At 40.0% G+C, this 10,232-nt stretch overlaps 1 protein-coding gene across 5 annotated transcripts in view; it reads left to right on the top strand.

Moving 5' to 3' along the window:
- KLF12 (KLF transcription factor 12) overlaps positions 1–10,232 on the top strand; it is a 440,360-nt gene that overhangs the window by 198,815 nt on the left and 231,313 nt on the right. For 3 of the 5 annotated variants that reach the window (XM_024753929.1, XM_024753927.1, XM_024753928.1), the window contains exon 3: positions 5,588–5,677. The exons of 1 other annotated variant lie outside the window; for it this stretch is intronic. In XM_024753929.1, coding sequence (XP_024609697.1) covers positions 5,588–5,677 — 90 coding nt within the window. Of the gene's footprint in view, positions 1–5,585; positions 5,678–10,232 lie in introns of those variants that run through there. One more of the 5 variants, XM_024753932.1, reaches the window with a different exon arrangement.

The raw sequence follows: 10,232 nt of genomic DNA, 5'->3' as shown, positions 1-10,232 counted from the left end.
TTTTTTTTTTTCTGCGCTACATGGGCCTCTCACTGTTGTGGCCTTTCCCGTTGCGGAGCACAGGCTCCGGACGCGCAGGGTCAGCAGCCATGGCTCACGGGCCCAGCCGCTCCGCGGCATGTGGGATCTTCCCGGACCGGGGCACGAACCCGCGTCCCCTGCATCGGCAGGCGGACTCTCAACCACTGCACCACCAGGGAAGCCCGAAAACAATGATTCTTGCTATCAGGAAAATATAAGTTGCTGCATTGCATGTGCAGTTTTTACCAATTCTTATGAAAGACACAGTTCCATGTTTCAATGTGAGGTGATTATGGAAGGGTTTTGTTTTTGAGACTGATGACAGATATTTCAGAATGATGTGTATATGGATCGTTGAAACCACTGAAGGGGATTCAAGTTGCAAGTCCCAGTAGGTCTATAGTTTGGATTCTAGTTCTCCCAGTAAAATATGATTATCAGTGTCATATCCACTCTCCCGTGCTGCAAAGCAAGGGAAGATGAAAGCCTGGGCCAGAATGGCAAAGTCAGCATTTCAACTGATGTTTCTTTTGTACCATCAGAGGTACTTTAATTACACATATGCCCTCTACAAAATTGACTTACCAGTGTGAGGGTATGTGAGTTTAGAAAAATATAATTTTACACTTAATCTAAGCACTTATAAATTGAATGTGAGGCCCGAATGTATCTCTTTTGAGTATAAAAGGTCGAAGATGAAGTTCCTGTATAATCCAAGTACTTGACACTATTGTGAAAATATCGAATGAGCCGTCTAGGATATGAATATTTTCAGAACACTGGGTAGCAGATGAGATTACCATAGATTTTTCTGGATGTTCAACTCAGGATGGGACTGACTTCCTAAATTAATTATGAGATGTTTCTAGGATAGGAATGTATAATCTTATCAAGCTAAGGAAATATGTTGAAAGATTGATTTAAAGAAAAAAAAAAAGTGAACCAGGGGCTTATTTGATCTCTTATTGTTATTCCCCAAACTGTTGATACTCACCCGTGACCAGAAGTTGCGCATTCCTTTCGGTGACTAAGTCAGTTCAGCCCTGAGAGGAGCCATCGACTGAGATTCCAGAGCTCCTCTGTTGGGGCCTTCAGTAAGGTGCTCATGTTTTTTTCCACGTCGATTTAGGGAGCGCACAGAGGAAGATGGAGAGAGAAGGAGAGGGAGGGGAAGGGAGAGAGGGGTGTAGTGGTTGGGAGCTTAGCTTGGTTGGGCTCAGGCTCCTTTGGTTTGGAATCGAGCTGCACCACTTACTAATCGTGTGACCTTGGACAGTTTAACCTCCTTGTGTCTCAGATGCCTCATCTTCGGATAATAAAGCCTTGACCTCTTGGGTTGCTGTGAGGACTGAATGAGTACACGTCTCTTAGCACAGGGTCTAGTCCATAGTAAATATGCAAATAGTAGGTGCTGTTATTACGTTTGTTAGCAAGATAATAATAAAATGGTAGTTGTGTTATGCTACCTATTGTTGCATAACAATAGATAATGGAAACTGTTGTCTGGGCATAATTCTAATCTCTTAGGTGTGTCGATCCTTATGAAGAGCAGGGATTCACTCATTCTTTTGCATTTCAGCACAAATTTGGGGGTAGTATAAAACACTTATGTTTTCTCTGAAGAAAGGACCTATTGGTTGAACCGGCATACAGGCTTGGAAAACAATTGTTATTTTTGTTGGTTTTTATTGTCGTTATGGTAGAAGTGAGTCAAGAAAGGGGAGAGATTGACTTCTCTATGAAGTGGTTTTCAAGCAAAAGGCGAATTTCCTTATAATCTGATGCTTCTGCTTTTTCTGTAGGAAAAAGTACTCAGAGGATGATACTTTTAACCAGTTGGTATGCCTGCATTATAACCCGTTAAGAATCTTTTCCGAACATGCCTTAATCAACTTGATGCAGTGAATCCTGAATTGCTTCTCATATGTCCCTTTGATCACTGTTGAACATAACACGGGTAGGGGTGAGGGCAATTCATATTTTTCATTACCTGTAGCCAAACATGGAGATTCAAGATGGAAATATGTTTAAGTGAATATGTCCTGTATCTTGAGAAATCGGAACAAATCCCAGTAGATATTTTTGGCTTATGAAGGGAAGCTTTGTTGAAAACTTTGGTCTGTTGAATGTTGACTAGCTGGCTCTTTATTACCCCACCTGTGCAAAGTGGATGACGCACAGTCTGGAAGAGGGAGAGGAAAGAGACCTGCATTCTGGGAGTAGGAGGGCGGATTGTAGTAGTTGCCCTGGAAAGTCCCCCCTGTTCTATGATTTTATGAGAGAGGATTATTGAACATCAGTCCTTTTCCTTCCTGCAGGTTCCATTCAAAATATTGTGAGATGCTAGGATTGATGACAGTTGTGTTTACATGTAGATGTATTTCTGATGTATTTGTGGGGAGGAAGGTGATCTCCGCATCTTACTCTTCTGCCATCTTGAAGGGCTCTTGACAGTTGTGTTTATACTGCTTTTGACTGGGAGAGCTACTATCAGCTGGACTGCTGTGTTGCCAAATCTTATTTGGGAAATAGGAGTATCCAGAGTACCGTTCTCATCCTGTGCACGTGTAATTGATCAACAGCCAGCTAATAAATCTGATGATAAATTTGGCTGTAATTGATACAGTTTACTCATATGAAGTAAGTAACATAGGTGTATAGATACGTGTACATGAATATAAACACATATACATAAATTATATAGGGTTGTATAATATCAAAATATTTGTTACAACATAGAGAGTACCATGTTACTAAAATTGATGACTAATCTTATTTACCTCTTGGAAATCAATTGAGCTATTGGATTCCCCAGCAAATGCGTTTTGATCAAGATCACGACAAGATATGTTTGACAGCAATTTCAAATTATTAGAGTTTATTACATATTTAAAGTCTGAAGTCAGTTGAGATTGTATGTATCTGATTTTTAGCGTAGAGAGATAAATCTATCGATATTTTGTTCCAAGGACTATGTCCTCAATGCTGTATAATTACCATGGGCTCCGTAAAAACCACACACCTTCTTGGATGGTCTGGAATATGGTGTGATGCTCGGCCCTTCTCTTTAGGCTAAACAAGGTCAGAATCAGGAATGCAGAGATTAATATGCTTCGTGTATATACAGTATAACTTTCAGGCATATGTACTGATCGAATCTGCACTAGTTGCAAGAGTTTAATAATTAAGGATTGGGTTCCTTAGCTGTGAACATTGTTATTTATGGTGTTTATTATGGGTGTGCTACGCTGATCCTGGAAAAATCAGGGAAAGAGAAATATTTGCCGGGCAAACTTCATTTCTTAAAAAAATGCTTGAAAATGTGTTTAATTATTTCACTTTTACATGAAACTGAAGTGTAACCCTGTCTTTAACGATCTTGAATTATTCCAGTACAGCAACAGCAAAAATTATAACGAAAACAGTGATATTTAAATGTACTAAATTGCATGTGGACCCAGTCAGCGTTTTATGATTTATCCGTTTTTAACTTCAAAGACTCTGGTTAGCTTGCTTTTTTTTTTTTTAAATGAATGGGTTGATCACAGCCAGCGAGGAAAACGCTGAAGTCTATCAGCTGTAAATTGGTACAAAGCACTAAAAGGGACATTAGCCTCTAATCAGATTCTAACAGTTCATTAAACCTGCCTTTCCAGAATCGCTCTTTGTCTTTTCCCCTCCTTTGCAAGGCATCTTCTTCCCTTTCCATCTGGGCAAGACCTCCTCCGGGGTAGGAAGCAGTATCAACTCATCCTTCATTGTCTACCAACCAAACAGCCTACGGGAGGCTTTGTTAGGGTGGATTCCATGCTGCTGTGAAAGGCCGGGCAGTTGAGGGCTGCTGGCAGCAGGAAGGCTTTCCTGAGGTTGGGAGGTAGCAAACCAAGCTGGCTGCTTCCAAGCATGGAAGCAAGTGACACATTGGGATTTGAGGTCCATGCCTGATGTGTAAACAACCCACCAGCCTCCGTGAAAGGATTTTAAGCTTGGAACAAATGCACTGAGCTCACCAGTAATGCCATAGTTCCTTCTGTTCTAAGCTATTAGGATGCAAAAATCCCCCCAAAATATGGACAAGTCAAAAGCAAACATGTAAAAACAATGATGTATCCTGCCAGCTTTAATAATATTGTACATTTCTAAGAGAGGAACATGACAGTAATTTTTCTTCTTTTTATTACCTAACAGACTAGGTAGCATGGGATTTCTAAATGCTCATTAGTTAGCTCTAGAGTAAATTTGCTTTTTCTTCTTGCCGTTGATTTCTCTGAGCAAATATTTGTGATAAGAAGCCCCATACCTTTTATTTCTCAGAGTATTTTTCTTAAACAAAAAGGAGAGTCAAGAAATGGGAGAAATAATTAGAGCTTCACTATACTGCACTCTGTTGGTATTATTTGGTAATAAAAACGTTTAATTTATGATGTGTTGAAGTGAGAGTTGTTTTTATTTAACTGTCTGTTGGGGAGAAAAGCAACTCCATGAATGGCGAAAACCTGAAGGTTTAGAAGTGATATTTAACCTTTGTCACCATGTAGGCAAAACATTTAGAAATGTCTCTTTCTTTTAATAAGACCACCTTAGTGTCATGTGGTTACATTCTGTAACAGCAAAGACACTAGTCTAAAAACTCAGTCAAACTTAGTCATTTTAATTTCTTGGTTTAGTCAGTGTTTGAGGGTTAAAGTTGGCATTCTCAACATCTTTTAAAGCAGGAGCCTGATTTTGGCCTGCAGCAAGCACTGATGTGTGGCTTTCTGACTCCCTTCCTAGGTTGTTGACTTCAGAAAATCCCCGAAGCTGTGGAAATTAGTCAAAAAATAACCCTGATTTAATCTTTTTATAGATGTTTGAAATTCTATGGCACCACAGTAGAAGTAAGGTTTTCCCTTCAAGAGGTGTTAAATGGAGGCAAACATATACCGGAACAGAAACCAAATTGTCGTTTATTCTTTGATTATGACTTCAGCTTAAGAATTCACTCTTAATCCAAGATTTATGTTAGTTGTTTTTAAAGCAGATGTTTGCCGTTGAAAGGTAGAAAGAAATTTTCATTTGATCAGATATACCATGATACCGGAATTCACTCTCCAGCATTACAGTATCTTGTATTTAAAGTTATTTCCACTTTGACAGTACTATGAGAGTATATAAATTATTTTGATCTGTCTTTTCCTTTATGGATTTCTGTATACAGTACAACCTCCAGAGCTAAGGAAGAAAGAAACTTGCCTGGTATTTCCTTCCACGATTGCAAGTGTGATGAGTTATTCCGGCCCCGTATAAATTAACGTAAGGTTGCCTTACTCCAGTTTATTACCGTCTGACCTCCAACCCAGGGGTCATAGAATCAGACTGATTAATTCAAGTTCTTGGTCATTATTTCAAATGAAAGTTCAGCATGGGGGGATAATTGGCTATGCTGATGTTCTCCTTTAATTATACTATATTGTTAAAAAATTAGGTTAGCAGTACTAAATGTACTACAATGAAGGCAGACTCTACTAGCTCTCCTCTTCTGAACGCTTTGTAGCTGAATTTCCCTCTCTCTCTTTTTTATTCTCAGAATATCAACACCCTTGAGAACAGAATGTTAATGCTTGATGGGATGCCGGCAGTCAGAGTCAAAACAGAGCTTTTGGAATCTGAACAAGGGGTAAGCAGAAGTTTCCGACGATGCCCCACCCCCTTCTCTTTAAGAGAGTGGCAGTGTTTAGTGTTCTAAGGTTTGCAGAACACTTCTGATTTTTCACTTGCTTCAGCTTTTCTCTCTTGAGTAAAAATCATCTGAGACCATGGTTGATTCTCACCCATTTGCAACCTCAAATATTACTAACTTAGAAAAGATAAGTTCTTGAATTTAGGAAGGCATAGTGACCATACGGCTTTATTTAAATTGGTGAATGTTTTGGAAAACGAATTCAAATCCAACTCTCAGAAGAAGTATTAAAAAAATAAGATGGGGCTCTAACCTCAATGTCAAGGTAGTTTGGTTCTTGCTAAGTTAGGAAATTACAGAGTACGGTTATGGGAATGTTACTGTTTTTGGATGGATTTCTCTTTTGACATTTGTTTTTACCCTTTTTTATAGTTGATAGTGAGTTTGAAAAGCACATAAAAGCAAAAGAAAGCTTATCGAGCAATAATGTAGCCAAATTGACAGTTTACGGCTACTGAAAGTGTAAGGACTTAAGAACACAGCTAGATTTTTTAAAACGATGTGGGTGATTTTATAATTGTTAACATCTATAGCTTCACTAGTAAAAATCATAATCACCGCGATGTGATTCCTTGCAGCATTGGCTGACCACCTTTTGTATTTAAGGGAGAAAGCACTGCCTACCTGTCTTACTAAAACAGCATCACAGAGGCAAGTACATGTGACCGCAAAAAGGACATCAATTAAATACATATTTAATCTTAGTCTTATCTGTGTATCCCTTATTCAAAACAACCAAAACAGAACATTAGCAGGGTTTTGTAATTGAGCAATCAAATTTAAGTGTTAATAAACTCTCACTCTTACAACAATCAGTACGCATGAGTTCCTCTGGGACCCCATTCAAGAGGTTAGGATACTGATGTACCAAGATTATTTTGTAGTGAGGACACTCGAGGGCAGGGATCTCGATGGTTGCATTTAGAGGGTTCTCCAGTAACGTCCCCGTTCCTGAGCACTATGTGGCAGGGTGTATGGCATCTCATGATATATTTCTCTTCCGTGTAAGTCAGTGTCTGAAACAGACCCCATCACGTAGAGCATATCATTTCATCTTTATGTTCAGCGTAGACTGTGGTAGCTCTGAAATGCACATTGTGGAGAACATAACCCCACAGTCTGCGTGACGTAATGAGTGAGTCACAGAGATCCAACCCCAAACTTAGGCAGTAGAGCATCACGAAAGAAAAGACTATGTGTTGGTTATTAATAATTGCTTGTTCATTGTAGACAGACAAACCTTCAGAAAAAAAATCATGTGTTCACCTGGATTTTCTAGCCTGACACTCATCAAGTTAAACTCTATATCCTCCAAACGAAGTAGTTCTTTACCTTTGTTTTTTTTAACCAAACCACAGAAGGATGTTTTTTATTTCTTAGGAGTTCTGTTTTCTTAATCTAAATGCATTAGCATCAGTTTAATAAAATAAATTCCTACATACCCCGTGTTGAAGTTTAACAAAACATACAGACTGTAACATCTTATTTGGAGAAGGCAGCCTGATGGAAAAGTGAAAACGGGATATTTCACAATGTTGCTTTTATTTCACAGTATGTTCTTCAACTTAAATAACAGTAAATCTGTTCAAGTCATACATGTTGGAGGGAGGCAAAAAAGTACAGAAAACCAGTCAGAATATGTTACCTGGGCTCTTAGGCAAAGCCAGGAATAGTGCATTGTTGTCACCAGACCTGGGAGTCTGTAAGAACATCTAGGTACTTCTCTCTCCTTTACTATCATTTTTCAGTTTTAAGGTAAGGTTTGCATGAAAGGTTTAAGTATACAAAAAACAAAAGCCAATATTCTCAGGGGTTTTACAGTGTGAATAAGAAACTCATGTCACGTTATTTATGGAAAGTATTTTTCTGTCCTCAAATAGGGACAGGAAAAATTGTAGGTTCTAGGTTTTACTTAATGCCTGTTCATTAAAATCCATTTTCTTCTTTGTGAAAGGAGATGACGTTGGTACTTTAACCCTAATTTAGAATGTGTGTGTTGGAGGGGAATAGAAGCTTCATTTATTCTTTTCCTTAGTCTCGTATATACTTTTCTTAAGTATATGACACGCAAACTTTTGTTCTCTTTTACAGCAAAGCTTTAAGAGAAGCAGACCACAGTGTTGAATGAAATGTATTATGATTTAACTATCTATAGAATACAATTAATTTGTACGTAGTCATTTGTAATGCTTTAAATCAACTCTTCTTTAAACAGCTGAAATCTTGAATTTTAGTGAACTTTATTTTTGGTCCCTTTACTGGAGTTTTTTATTGGGGGTGATGGGATGGGTGATAATACTGTGTAATTTCAGAATCTCAGAACTACTTTTAGATAAGGAGTGCTAAAATTCTGAAGATTTCTTGATTTCCGTCTTACAGAACTCTTTCCTCATTGAGTATTAAAGGCTGTTTGAAGTTTGATTCTTCATAAGAAAATGTGAACATACTGGTGACATTAAAATCATCACATGTGTGATTATGGGCTTTTGAAAAAGATGAGACGTTAGTTACAGTGAACAAAACGTTATAGAAATGTATCTATGCATCACAACAATGAATGGGAAAGCCTGAAGCTTGTGCATTAGCGGGGTTCCGTAATCACTGTGGAAACCTAGTTCTGAGACTCCTCCATCAGCATTGAGGGGAAAAAGAGTTAGTCTGCCTTCCAGGCTACAGGCAAGTATTGTAAAGATCTGCTACTTTACATGGACCTCCTGTCTCAGGGCACCATGAAGGCATCTGCTCCTTCCCTCTTTCTTGTCATAAATAGTCCCTTAGGTCTTCGGCTGTCAGCTGGTCTCTGCATGTGCCCCCTCCTCTCCAAGGAATCCAGGACTGGATGAGCACATTTCAGAGCTTAAAGAAAGACTGTGGAACAGGCCGAGGCTGGCCACTCTGCTTTCTCTTCTCTGAAAAGTCCTGGCTGCCTTGCCTCTTCCTCTAAATAGTTCTGTGGCGTGTGTGTACGTGGTCCCATCTCTTTAATCAGATTCTAAGCTCTCAGAGGGCAAGAACTATTCCTTGTGTTTTTCTCGTAGTTCCTGGCACATGGTAAGTGCTCAGAAAATACGTGCTCTATTAAACTTGTCCAGGCACTGTAACTGGCACGGTGCAAAATATGAAACTAGTCAATAGCTACTTATAAACCTGCTCTGTCTACCTCATAGGGTTGTTGTGAACATAAAAATAAGAATCGGAAATATTGGAAATAATAGGTTCCCTTTGGTGGCAGTCTTCATCTTGTAGCCATGTGAACTGGATGGATAAGAGTGGCTAATTCAGACCGTCTCTGGGTGCCTTACTTCTCTTTGGAACCCTTAGTTTTGTGGTATTGAAGTCGATCATTATTGCAGTCTCCTGAAATGTGACTTAAGTTTTCTTCAGCCTTCTTGGTAATACAGCACATGCTGCTACGTGGTCCATGGCAAGGTCATGTGCTCTTGTGATATACTTCAGGGGCACAGCGTGGAGTGGTGGAGTGACTTTGTCTGTGACCTTTGGTGCTTGTGTCCTGCTGTTATAAGAGCTTCTCAAGTGTGCTCTCAGCCTTGGGATGTTCTAAGGTGTTATTAAGCCCAGGACTAAAGCAGGAAGAGGAATGCTAGAATTTGTAAACCCAGAGATAAGACGGTGTGCAGAGAACAGGCACCACTTCAAAGACATAAAACGTGATTTTATTCCTGGCCCTGCAGCTCCCTAGCTGGAACGGCATTGGGAAGGAACTGCCCATCTCCAGCCCTCTGTGTCTTCATCTGTGCAGTGGGGATGTTAGAGGCGAGACCTTCCAAATTCAGTCTGACGGTCTTTGATTCTGGTCACAGGCATGGAGTGAGAGAAGGCATTTCCAGTGTTGAGTCTAAGAGTGATACTGCAATGAAATTGCCTGTGTGTGGAAGTAGAAATGCACAGACTTTAAAGTGAGACAGACCTGAGTTAAGATGCTTCCTCAGCCGTCTCTGTCCACCTGTTCCTCCTCACCTGGGAAGTGGAGCGAACCATCCAGCCTCACAAGGGCCTGACTGCATGTGGTGGGTGCTCAAGAAATGTCCTCCTTTTTAGGAAAAATAGGATTATAAAGGGCCCCATTGCTTCACTTTCCGTTGCTGCAGTTCTCATAGGTACTTAGTAGAGGTTCCAACATCTGCATTAATTTATAATCCTAAGAGAGGACTTCAGGTAAATCTTAAATCTTAAGCTTTGTTTTTTTTTATTTTAATTTTTATTTAAGCCTATCTGGAGGAATGTTGCAAATTCTGCTTAGATTTTATCATGTAAAAAAATAGAATGGTGGGGCTTCCCTGGTGGCGCAGTGGTTGAGAGTCCACCTGCCGATGCAGGGGACACGGGTTCGTGCCCCGGTCCGGGAAGATCCCACATGCCGCGGAGCGGCTGGGCCCGTGAGCCATGGCCGCTGAGCCTGCGCGTCCGGAGCCTGTGCTCCGCAGCGGGAGAGGCCATAGCAGTGAGAGGCCCGTGTACCGCAAAAAAAAAG

The sequence above is a fragment of the Neophocaena asiaeorientalis genome, unplaced genomic scaffold, assembly GCF_003031525.2.
Source record: "Neophocaena asiaeorientalis asiaeorientalis breed wild unplaced genomic scaffold, Neophocaena_asiaeorientalis_V1.1 scaffold212, whole genome shotgun sequence".
NCBI classification, from domain to species: Eukaryota; Metazoa; Chordata; class Mammalia; order Artiodactyla; family Phocoenidae; genus Neophocaena; species Neophocaena asiaeorientalis.
This window is presented reverse-complemented; position numbering and strand designations above follow the sequence as displayed.